General features: G+C 41.1%; 1 protein-coding gene and 1 long non-coding RNA gene across 18 annotated transcripts in view; both read left to right on the forward strand.

Moving 5' to 3' along the window:
- LOC309862657 overlaps nucleotides 1-10826 on the forward strand; it is a 36825-nt gene extending 25999 nt beyond the window's left edge. For 4 of the 17 annotated variants that reach the window (XR_014310630.1, XR_014310637.1, XR_014310640.1 and 1 more), the window contains 3 exons: nucleotides 5572-5726; nucleotides 8129-8286; nucleotides 9329-10826. This is a non-coding gene — a long non-coding RNA (uncharacterized lncRNA). Of the gene's footprint in view, nucleotides 1-5571; nucleotides 5727-7015; nucleotides 7084-7581; nucleotides 7669-8128; nucleotides 8287-9328 lie in introns of all 17 variants that reach the window. The other 13 variants (XR_014310632.1, XR_014310638.1, XR_014310639.1 and 10 more) reach the window with 7 other exon arrangements.
- SMIM43 (small integral membrane protein 43) lies at nucleotides 4045-4753 on the forward strand. Its single transcript, XM_082726788.1, has one exon. It carries the CDS (start codon nucleotides 4437-4439, stop codon nucleotides 4626-4628), a length of 192 nt encoding a protein of 63 aa, XP_082582914.1. The 5' UTR covers nucleotides 4045-4436; the 3' UTR covers nucleotides 4629-4753.
- Nucleotides 10827-12540: the final 1714 nt, after the last annotated feature.

A 12540-nucleotide genomic window follows, 5' to 3' on the forward strand; every position in this document is an offset into this window, starting at 1 on the left:
AGGCAACCAAAGGTGTTCAAGTTTACCCAGATAACAAGAGATAAAGCCAAGATACATGTCCAAGCCATAGGACTCAAGACACTCCCATCACTGCACAGTATAGTATAAGGTAGAGTGTGTAGGGCTGGTACTAGGACCCAGGTCTGTTCATTGCCAGTTTGCCTGTGTATGTCTAGAAGGCAGCTTGGATCCTAGATTGGGGAATACAGGTCCTAGTTTCTGGGGTCACCAGATCTTACAAGCTGGCATTTCACAAGGAGTATGGGTTGCAGACAAGTTCTAATTTTTCCAATTTCTTTTTCCCTTGTGGCAATATAATTTTAGTCTTACGTTTATGCACAGGCATCTGCAAGTCCACAGCTCTGATTATTATCAGTTCATACAGAAGTTTGCAGACCTTCCATTAGAAATGACAGTTTCACTACCGCCATTATTGAGGTTGTGCTAAACAAAAGATACATTGCTGAATAATGCTCAGATTTTTTATTTTGTTACATGACATTATATTGATCAAGTCTAGAGTCAGCCACAGTCACATCAACATTTTTTAATGTTACTGCTAACTTACTGGAAAGAGTCTAAATTAAAGAAATATTGTTTGGACGTTAGCACAATCTGTCGCTTAATTTTTTTTCACTATTGGACGGACTTGGGCATCTTCTGTAGTGTTTTAAGACATTCCAAACCAAGGACAGGGTCTAGATTTATTCTTAGTGGTGAATTCTGGGTTTCAAAGGCTACCCACATAGAAGGATCTCCCACATACCCCTCAAATAAATTTCTTCCTTAGATTTCCCTCCCTCCCTCCCTTCCTTCCTTCCCACTGGAATTCCTAAATGGTTATGTGAGATTTAAGCAGTTTGTCACTTACATTTTACTTATTTCTTGAAGAGTATCTCATTTTGTAAGTATTGCAAAACTGCTAAAGTCATTCTTTTGGGCTGGAGTAGGAAAAGAGATGAAAGAGGTGAGGGTGTGGAAAGCAAATCCCGTTATCAGGATCTTAACAATAACTGTTGTTTAACTTAATTTGACGCCCTGAGGTAGAACATCTCACTTTTCTGCTCATCTACAGCAGGAAGCATTCCCATAGATATTCTGATTCTGACCTAGAGTGTTGTAGGGGTTATAAAGCATGTAAAAGGGGCAATTCCAAGGAAGCCCTGTTTGTATTGCCTAGAAATGAACATGGTGGGACATTTGTGTATGGGGAAGAAACAAGGGATTTGGGGTATCAGAGGGACATGGATAATCTGGGCTGGGATATTTGGGGCCATTAAGAATTGCCAGGATCACTGGGGTGATTCAGGCCCTGAGTACCTAGGGCAGAGCTTCTTAGGGCCTGGAACTTCCTTAGAGCATGGATTTCATCCTCAGCACATGCACGAATGCTTTACAGGAGATTCCATCTAAGCAGAAGCCATCGACCTGTAACCCAGTTTTTAAGATCCAGAGCACCTGGAAAGGTGTGCAGTTACTTAATAACCCTGTGTTAGTAATCATGGTCAACAGCACATTTTGAGGCCAGAGCATGGTGCAAAATATTTCTTCCATTTCTTTTGGGTTCATTTCAGACCAAACTGAGTTAGTCTTAGAAAGATACCTGGACATCTTTTTCCTAGTCTCGCAGTTTTGTCCTTCCCTTGTCTTGGGGAAACCGCTTCCATCCTGCAGGTTACCCCCAACAGGTCACTCTAGGTAGGTTTCACCTGGGGATGGTGACACGAGTATTTTACAGTCCTTCCTTTAGTGTTTTCTTAGGAATTCAGACTCTTTAGGGAAGCACATTTATAAGACAAAGTCTTCTATTGCTACCCTTAATCACTTTTCGTAAATAGTTTTGATGCTTTTTATGATCAAAGATTCCTTCCCAGCAGAGGTGGGGGTGAGGAGGAAGAGGACAGACAATGGGATGGTCTGATATTTACACCATAGCTGTCCACAGGGCAGGACCTGCTCAAGGGGCCATATCCAGTTGCTTCGAGACTTGTGAGGAGGGGACTGAGGAGTTGAAAGATACATAAAGTCTGACTATGAGTAGTCACCGTGTTAAGTGGAAGCATATATGGGGTCAACCTTATGGCAGTGGTATAGGATTGTAACAAAATAGTCTCCATCTACTTTACCAGTTTGGGCACAGGGGCTTTCTTTTTAGATACTTGAACCAGTCAAACTCTTATCTAAAGTAAACTGTCCTTTCTGCCTTTTAAAATGCTTGGATTTTCTTTCATGGATTTCCATTAATATACATACTTGGGTAGAGAAAGATTGCCTCTTATATCTACGGAGTCATTTGTATAACAGAAACTGAAATTCAGACCATCTCATGAGGTGTATAAATATGACGAGAAGCTAAAAAGCATTGGGAGCATCTCATAAATATAATGTTATTTTGTTGTTGTTGTAGCAACATTATTTTAAATACAAATTCTGTTGAGAGTGACTAGATTTATAAATCTATTTAAGCTGCTCAGACAAAAGGAAAATTTAAAGAGCTATGGTCAGGAAGGCTGAAATGGATTTGAGCTTGGTGACACCAAACTTTTATCTGTTGACCTCTTTTCTCAACATCTACAGGCAAACACTCACTCATTTGAAACTTTGGTTTTAAAGATTTCAAAGGAAGGAGCTGAGATATAAGTAAGCAGAAGGTATGGGTTTCTTGAACTTTATTTTCTGTAAGCTTAACACTCAAAAGAAAAAATATATGGTCATTAATTTGATGGTCATACACAGGAAAGGGGCACTTTCCGTTGTGAGGCAGTATATCATGGAGGCTGCGAGTGAAGGCTTGGGAGCCAAACTCCCTGGGTTCATATCCCAGTTTTGCCACTTGTTAGCTGTGTGGCTTTACGCATGTCACTTAACCTCTCTGTGTTTCAATTTCCATTCTTTGATAGCTTGGCTATCAGGATGGCAATGTGCCAATGGCATATGCCTTTTCTACCAAACACTTTATTGATTATGAGTGCATAATAAATGCAAAGCTGGTAACTAATGCTTTATCAGTATTTGCATCTGCAAGTTGGCAGTAACCACTCGTCCTTGCTGTAATAAGGAGATATACTGGAAAATCAGGGGAAGCTCAACAGAATGGAAGGGAGGCAGGAAAGCCACATCTGGGAAAAGGACAGGAATCAAGGATGTCTTGAGCAGCAGGCAACAAGAGCCACACCCAGGTCACTCCTGGCACTGGCCGGGCGTTCAGAGCTTCTGCGCTACCGGGAATGCTCCAACCCTTGTTCTCTTGGGTCACTTTCTCTGGGGGAAGCCAGACCAGTGTTGTAAGGACACACAAGCAGCCCACATCGAAAAGAGCTGAGGGTGCCCAGCAAGAGCCAACACTACTTATCAGCCATCTAAGTGAGCGACCCTGGAAGTGAATCCTCTGGTTCCATTCAAACCTTCAGGTGACTATGGCCTTGCCTGACACCCTACTGTAACCTCATAAGAAACCCCAGGCCAGAATCACCAAGTGCTACCAAACTCTTGAGTCTGTGAGAGTGTCTCAAACTGTGAGAGAGAACTAATGTTTGTGTCATCTTAAGCCACTATGTTTTGGGCAATTTTTTACACAGCAGTAGATAAACTGGGTTTCTTTACAAGCTGCACCATATAGGCTATGGGTAATCTTAATCAAATACAGAGAGGAGTTAGGGACTTAAAGGAGCTTCTCAAGCAATTGTTTATTGTTGTTTGGGTTTTGCTTTCCAACTAAGGAAACTGAATTTCAAGTCAGCGTTCTGAAGCTTTGTACAATATTACTTTTGAAATGCGTTTTGTTCTTAATGCTTTCCGAAATGACTTGTTGTCCTTAGAAGAGAGAGCACTCCCTACTGAGCGCATCTGCAACTCTGAAGGACAAGGCAGCTTGAGCTGGAATTCCCTCTGGCACCGTTAAGTCCTCTCAGCCCTTTAGACCCCACTTTCACTGCTCCCTCTCATTCTTTTGGGTTTCTGGGCCATCGCATCTTTTCCCTTTGGGAAAACCAGGACAGGGGAAAATAAATTAATTAGGAAGGGAGGGGGGCTAGATACCCACTGGATGTTGGGGTGGAGATCTTAATAGCGTTTGCGAAACACCAGCCCCAACACCCCTTGGGAGACTGAGCCATAACCCCTTCCCTTGGTGTCCCCGCCCGCAAAATTCGCTCCTAGAAAAATCCTCTCACGTCCCCAAGAGCGCAGGAGAGGATCTCAGCGCAGCGCGAGGCTCTTGTGCTTGTTGGGAGAGGCGGAGCTGGGTTAACCAGCTCCTTGGCGCGTTTCCTCTGAGCTGGGGGAGGCCGAGCACGGACCGCGGAGTAGGCGCCCAACGTGGGGCGCCCGTAAGCGGGCGGAGGAGACCCGAAGGTGGGCGAGCGGGCTGCAAGCCTTGCCCGGCAGCTGCTCTCCGCGCCGAGCGCGCACTGCCACCGAGCGCCGGCGCCTCCAGGATGGAGTGGGAGCTCAACTTTCTGCTCTACCTGGCGCTCTTCTTCTTCCTGCTCTTCTTACTTTTCCTCCTGCTCTTCGTGGTCATCAAGCAGCTGAAGAACTCTGTGGCCAGCACCGCGGGGGCGCTCCAGCCCGGGCGTCTCTCCGTGCACCGGGAGCCTTGGGGCTTCTCCCGCGAGCAAGCCGTGTGACCCGCAAGGCGCGGGCACTAGCGGCAGGGCACCGAGCTGCGCGGGCGCCCGGCTGGATCTCAGCCTCGATTCTCTGTCCCCGTGGCCGCCCAGGTTCCAGTGCCAGGCTCGGTTGTAGCCCTGGCAGGTTCGTTCGGGTGTGGAAGGGGTCGGCGGAGGGGCGAGTTTCTCCGCCCCTCGGGGAGGTTCTGGGCTCGAAGTAGGCTTGGTTGCCAGGCGGGTGTATGGGGTCCTGGGCTGGCTCTTTGCTTTTAGGGACGAACACTCAGCTTTTCCCGGGTGGGGAGAGATGGAGAAAGAAAGACGTTCAGCCGTTGGAGCCGGAATGACTTTGGGCACCTGCAAGCTCTTCTTCCCAGTTCCAGTGCATTTTAGCTTGTGCGGAATGGATGGAAAACTAAATCATTCAGATAATTCAATCCAACCACTTTCAAGCCGAATTTGATTAAAAAAATCGAATGTCAACCTTAATGTCCAAGTCACTGGGAGAGTGTGGGGTTTGGGACAGGAAGCAGGAAGAAACTGCGCTCTTGAAGTATTCCAAAGACTGCTTTAAATATCTTTGCGCTTTGGTAGACACTAAGTGGGCTTCATCTGACAGTGGCAAGGAGGATTCAGTGGCCCTTCTTCCCTTTAATCCCTACTCCTCTTCTAGCCACAGACCCCATTGATGCCCGCAGAGTTACCACACCAGGTGGGTTTTGAATCTCAAATGGCTGGAGGGTAAGCATTAGAGAGTCATTTGGGAGATGACTTGGGGGTGATGAAAACAGGTACTGTTCACACGTTGTAGGGCAACAGGAAAAAGAGGAGCAAGGCTGTCCTTTCAGGTTACATGACTAGGCCATTTGCCAGAAATCAGTGGGCAGCATTAAACTTATTATGTGCCCTAAGCACCCTCCAGGCACTGTCAGTTTGGGGGAATAACGGTTTCATCTTCCAGATGCTTTTTCCTCGATTTACATCGTCTCAAGTTCTGGAACCAGGTGTTGCCCAGGGTTGGTGTGCTGAAGACCCCCCAATGCAGTTACCGTTGGTAAGAGGCAGCCCTGCACAGAGAGGATGGGGACAACCCAAGATGGACCTCTGCTGTAAACGGTAAGTGAGACCACCCTTGATTTCACTTTGTCCCTGGTTGTAGCTGAACTTCGGAAGACCCAGAGCCTAAAAAAATGAGAGGTTAGGCGTGAAGAAATGGGTGCCATGAAAAGGGGGGGGGGTTCTCTTCCTCTTAGAACAAATGAGTTTTCTACTAGAACTGAGGAGCCAAACTGATTCCTAACTAAGTGCAAGAGTCAGTGTCTATGCAGTGGAGCCTAGAAATTAGAATGGGTTGTGAGGAGTGTTTACAATTGTAATCATCATTCTGCTCTTTTGGAAAACAGTACAGGGGGTTTTGGAGTTGAAATATGGAATACAGATAGAATTTGTCTTCAGTAAGGGAAGATTTTGGTTCGTCATGCTAAGGTGAGATAAGCTGTCCATGTCCTGACTGAATGTTAAAAATAGTTATTAATTTTAGGTACAAGGATGGTGTAGAGAGGATAAAAACAACACAATACTAAGTTTTGCCTAAGTGGATAATACAAAAGTGAAGTGGAAGACAACTATTTTGATAATTCTAGGAAAGGAAAAAAATACTCTCATGTAGGTAAATAATTATGGGAAAATTTTTTTGCCTGAGACATTCAGATAATTTCCCACATTTCTGTTTCACTTTTCTAGAACAGCCCTGTTTTTAATAAGGTATAGGCATGTGCATATATCTCTTTCTCTCTATATATATAGAAGTATATATATATATATATATATATATATATATATATATAATTCTCTATATAAATATATGTAATTCTATATCTCTATACTTCTTTTTATCAGAGATGTGATATGACTTGTTTTGAATTTCCGGTTTGAATCCTAGAATCGTCTGCAGTGACTATCTTGTATTTTGAACAATATTTCTCTAAATGGTTGACAGCCCTGCAGTGGCATTTAGTTATGGGGTTGTACGGTTAGTATGGACATTGAAGATAAGTGTGGGAGTAGTTAATTAACAATTATAGGTATTTACAAGGGTGGAAAACAATCACTTCATACTTTATAAATAACCAGAAGGCAAATTATTATTTTTTTAAATTTTTTTAAATTATTTGATGGAGAGAGAGAGAGATCACAAGTAGGCAGAGAGGCAGACAGAGAGAGGGGGGAAGCAGGCTCACTGCTGAGCAGAGAGCCCCATGCAGGGCTTGATCCCAGGACCTGAAATCATGACCTGAGCCGAAAGCAGAGGCTTAACCCATTGAGCCACCCAGGTACCCCCAGAAGGCAAATTATTTTAAACACCTCCGTGGCTTCTTGAGTTTGTAATCCTTTAATTTTCCCAGCAGTGTGTCTCATGTCCAGAGTTTTAAACCCTCCTGACTCTTCTAGAGAGGAGACAAGAGAACTCAGGGTGAGTGTTTTGCTGCCATCCTCAGATGAAGCCAAGCTCCAGATGGTTTTACTGACTGCTTCCCGTGAAGGGTGGTTACTTTTCTATCTTGTGCCCAGTGCCATTTTAAAACCTCCTTGTAATCTAATTATTAGTTACTAAGTTTCCATTTGTCTGAGCCAAAACAATGAATATTTATTCCTGTTATTTAGTCTCTGCTTGGAAGTTGGCCCTAAACTCTAGAAATTAAGGTCCCTCACATTTGCTCTCAGACCTTGCTGCTGTTGATCTCTTGCCTTGGCGGTGCTTGGTTAGGCCTCTGCTTTTGAAACTTGGACACCTTGTATATGAGCTGCCTTTTTCTATTTGTTTATTCCATCACCATTTTTCTAAAACTCAACAAAAACCAATCCCCTAAATTAGAACTACTTTTGAACTTATGGCTTTTTGTTTTGTTTTGTTTTGTTTTTACTATTGGCATATTCTTGATCTAATGCTCTGACACCCACCTTGGTCTAGGTTCCCAGTTGGTGCATGTTGGCTGCTCTATCCACTGACCACATTCTGATCCTGACTATCACTAAACCAAGTCTGTTTTTGAAGATGGTATGCATGTGGGCTAGACATTAAAACATTTGAAAAGTCAGGAATGTTTAAAACAACTGCTCATCATACAAGTATAACTTGATTAAAGAAGATTCTTATGTTCTGTTTTCCATAAAAGATTGTTAGTGATTCTTCAGCGATGCTGAAGAAGAAGCCGAGTTGAATTTCTTACATTATGAGGAATTAGACCATCATTCAATTATTAGGAAATATTAGTATTTTATTTCAAGTGTTCTCATTTCAGTGTTGTCTCTAAACTTCAGTTGTTTGAAATGACTTCAAATCTTATTAGGATAATCTTGATCATGTTGCTGATTTCCAAACCTGTAAGTGCAATGAATCAGCAGTTCCACTTGGAAAGAGAACCATTTTCAGTTGAATGAGAATGACATCACACTCACACCTGCAAAATCTGAAATGTCTAATAAAGTAGATTCCTAAGTCTGAACTTCAATTTTAGGGCACAGCTGTAGATGCAGGACTGATGCCATCTGGTGCAGTTCCACAGAAAAAGAGATAAAATTTACCCAGAGTGTGCCATGCACTGGCTTTTCTGGGAATGACAAGGTGCCAGGATTTGTTTTTGGTTCATTTGCCGGGGTGGAAACTTGGAACGAGGTGAGTAAAATACATGCAATATCCCCATTTATAACTTGACATTTTGTATTTCCAATTCTGTTTGTAGTTTCAAAATAAGTGCAAAAGAGCTAATTTTTTTAATGGCCCAACATTTAAACATTGTAAATAGTTAAACCATTTAGGATAATGGGGAATGTTTACTTTTTCTAACTCATACTTCTAATCTAGGGACTTCTAGAATGCTAATGGTACTAATGCAGTACATAGGAAATACGTACAGATTACTGTACTTTGGTTTTGATCTTTGTAGCTACTCTGAGGTAGATGTGCTTATTTAAGCTAAAACTCCAATTAAAACTCTGGTATCATTAGGAAATCACTGTCAGGTGTCTGTGTCACATACAAGGGAAAGTGAAAAATTGAGTTGCAGACCTTTCAAGTTAATTTTTTGGTGGGGGGTTTGAATCAGTGAAATCAGTTCTCAACACTACATTTCTTACTTTGTCCACACAAAATAAGATTGTAGATTAAATAGTGATCTGATTAATTATCTGAGTAGTTAGCATCTTACTGCATAGGAATGTGAGCAATCAGGGTAGACCTGAGCTTAGAACGATAGCCAGAACATTACAGGCACTCAGAAAAAGCTTCCTGTTGAATTAAGCTAAAAATATTCTTGTTTTCTTTAATAGCAACTATTTTATGTAATAAGCCTAGTCATTTCTTCCACTGTTACGCTGTGTAGACATGGGTAGGTTGAAGTTAAAATTTTTAGACTTTTGTTTTATTAGTATGACTCTAGGAAGTTACTTGAACATTATTGAATATATATGAGTCTTCAGGCAAACTTTTTTTACATTAAGACAGAAATCTTGCTTTCCTATTGGGAGTAAAGATGGATGGCTATGTTAGTAATAGAGTAGAAGTTACTAGACTGAACGGTAGCTTAAACAAAGCAGGGGTTTTGTTTCATTCTCATGTGACAAGGAGGTTAGGGGTAAGCTATTGCTGGTGTTGGTTCAACAGCTCACAGATGTCAGGGTCAGGGTAGCTCCTGAGATTCCCATGGCTTTTCCCTTAGGTTCCAAGATGGTTGCTGCAGCTCCCCCAAGAAAATGAAGGAAGGTGAAAGGGAAAACAGGGCACACCATTTTGATTCTGCTTCCTTTTAAAGAGCTTTCTCAGATGCCCAGCAACTTTTGCTTACATCTCATTGACCAGACTGTGTCATATCTCTGAGGCTGCATGAGAAATGTAGTTTTTGTAGCTGGACGGATGACTGTCTTCAACCAAAAAGTCTGAGGAAATCTAAGGAAAAAAGATGATGGTGGATCTTTGGGGAACAAACTAGTAGTCCATGCCCTGGTTTCAAAATGCAGTTGTCAAGGAGCATAATGACTGAAACAGATCAAAACTATAACTCCTTCACAACTAACAGTACTCCAAGCAACAGTGCTCTGCCCAGAGAGTGAGCAGAGTGAAGACATCCTGGGTTTTTTTTCTTGAAACCCCTGCCAGAACTGGCTTTTGTGGTCAGCAGATATGCCTGCCCTACATCAGGATTTTCTAGAGGAGGACCTAGGAATCTGTACAGTTCCTTCGAGGACATAATCTATGGAAGTTTGGAACGGGATGCCGCTTTCCCATCTGGTTCATGTATCTCTAATTTTCCTTACAGATTTTTGGTGGAATCTAGTTTGTGTTTGATCCCGAGAAAAGGATCCTGCCTTTCGTACATAGGAAAAGGTAATCTATGTAAAGAAAGGCTACTTGACTCCTTTCTGTGATTCCACCACTCATCTAGGAATATCCTGGGAGAAGACTTGCTTCTCAAAGCTGCTTCCATAATCAGCCTACATCCTGCCTAAGCAAAGGAAGAAGAAACACTTCCCACATCCAGGGCTGTCCAAAAGAACTTTCTGTGATGACAAAAATGTTCTATATTTGCACTGTCCAATATGATAGCCACTAGCCACATGTGACTAGTGAACACTTGAAATGTGGCTAGTGTGACTGAGGAAGTGAGTTTTAATGTTATTTAATTTTAAATAATTAAAATGTAAATAGCCATATGTGGTTAGTGGCTCTTGTATTGTCCAGCACAGTATGCACCTTTCTTTTTCTTGCATTTTCCAACTACCTGGGAGGAGTTTTGATCCAGTCATGTGCTTGGTGTTCCATCATCTTTACTCTTCCACCTTGCCATTGAACTTGTGCCCCAGAGAAAAGGAAAGATGGTATCTTGGAACTAAATTCAAGATGTTAACTTGACATTTATACATGGTACAGATTTCTGGAAAAATGGAATGAACTCCTGGGAATAGGTCCTGTGATGGATTTTTGTGATAATTGATGGCGGAAAAATGGCGGTGGTGCTGGTCCACTTATGATCCCTGGTGAACATTATGCTTTCCTAGTTAGAGTGAGTCAGCAGGAATCATTTTGTTCTGTTGTGCAATTCATTCTGGTTTATTTTTGTAATATTGTGGCTGCTAAGTGATTATTCCATGTGTGTTTTTCAAAATACTTAGTGGTTTATATTTTTTAAAAGACTGTGAAATAAAAAAAATTATACATAACTCAGTTTTTTGGTGTGTGTAATTATTCTTACCCATAATTTTTAAAGAGTTAATTAGGATGAGATTAATAGATAGCAGGAAATATTTATTTATTTTCTTAATTACGTACTTATTTATTTTAAAAGATTTTATTTAGTTAGTTGAAAGAGAGAGCAGGAGCGGGGGGGGGAGGGGCAGAAGGAAGGGAAAGGGAGAAGCACACTCTCCCTCTGAGCATGGAGCCCAATACAGGACTCGAACCCAGGACCCTGGGATCATGACCAGAGCCAAAGGGAGATGCTTAACTGACTAAGCCACCTAGGCACCCAGAAATATTTGTTTTCATATTAGATTTTTTAACGGGCATGTCTGTATGTCAATTAATGTTATGTTTTTAAAATATTTAATAGTATTTTCATCATACTCAGAGTTTGGATAAAATATGAGTGTGGTAATTGTATTGGGGTAATTTTTTCCTCAAGTGTCTGGTTGTTTTTCTGTCCTGAACATCACTTAGGTCTTGTTTCTTTAGTGCTGTCTTAGGTTATTTGTCTTTTGTTATTGAGTTATAGGGATTCTTGATATATTCTAGACACTATTGATCTATGACATAAAAGTGTTACAGCAATTTTCTTCTAGTTTGTGGTTAATCTATTCATTTGCTTAGTGATGTCTTTAAAAGAAATATTTTAAATTTTGAATTTAGATTTAACCACTATTTTCTTTTATGTTTATTGTTTTCTCTGTCCTCTCTAAGAGACTCTTCCCTGTCTCTTAGTATTTATTTTTCTATATTAGAAGTTGTACTTTTTTTCCTATATTAGAAGCTTTATAGTTTTAACTTTTACTATGTCTGCTATGCATCTTAAATTAATTTTTGTGTCAGGTATGAGGTAAGGATTAAAGTTCTTTTTCCTTCTGTACATATAAACAGTTTTCTACCCATTTGTTGAAAAGACTTTTCCCTCTCCATTGCTTTGGCATCCTTTTCAAAAATAAAATGACCATATAAGTGTGGGACTATTTCTGGGCTCCCTATTCAGTTCCATATGGTCATTCTCACCCATAACATCACCATCTTAATTTCTGTAGTTTTGTAGTAAGTCTTGGTATTCACTACAAAATGCTATTGTATTCACTACAAAATATTACTGAATCTGAACTTTTCTAATAAGCTACTAAAGTCTTTATCTACACACAAAAAGAGGCTTCAGTAATTTCAGTTGAAAATGGTTAAATTCAGTAAGTGGCAACCCTACTCCAATACCATGCTTCTTTTATTCTCTATTCTAGTTCCACCCACAATCTGAATCTGGATTTAGGTTAGCACTTGGTGAAAACATGTGTCCTTGTGTTTCTACATATCTAGAAAACTAGAAAATATATATTTTTCTCCAGTTACAGTTGAGAGCAAACTGTACTTTATAAAAGGGACTTTTTTGCTAAAAAGCTAAAGTGATATAAAACAAAGTACCAAAGTTCATGTGTTGCTCAAGTCCCATCTTTGTTATTAAAGTAGAGTTAACCAGAGATTGAGCTTACTGGCTCAAGTATTAGGACCTCTGTTTTGATGTTTGCTCCTCACCTCTGCAGTAATCTGATACTTGAGTGTATGGGAATCTGATTGTGCTGTTGAGACATTTAGCCAGGATCGTTTGATTAGCACCCAATTACGTCTCATGCCGCATTTTTACTTGCATGCAGTCTTCCGGAACACTACTTCTTGTCCTTTACA

The sequence above is a fragment of the Mustela nivalis genome (genome assembly GCF_964662115.1).
Source record: "Mustela nivalis genome assembly, chromosome: 4".
In the NCBI taxonomy this organism is placed as follows: Eukaryota; Metazoa; Chordata; class Mammalia; order Carnivora; family Mustelidae; genus Mustela; species Mustela nivalis.

Excerpts from the sequence above, each read along its gene's own strand:
- SMIM43 (XM_082726788.1), top strand. The coding sequence starts at position 4,437 with ATGGAGTGGGAGCTCAACTTTCTGCTCTACCTGGCGCTCTTCTTCTTC.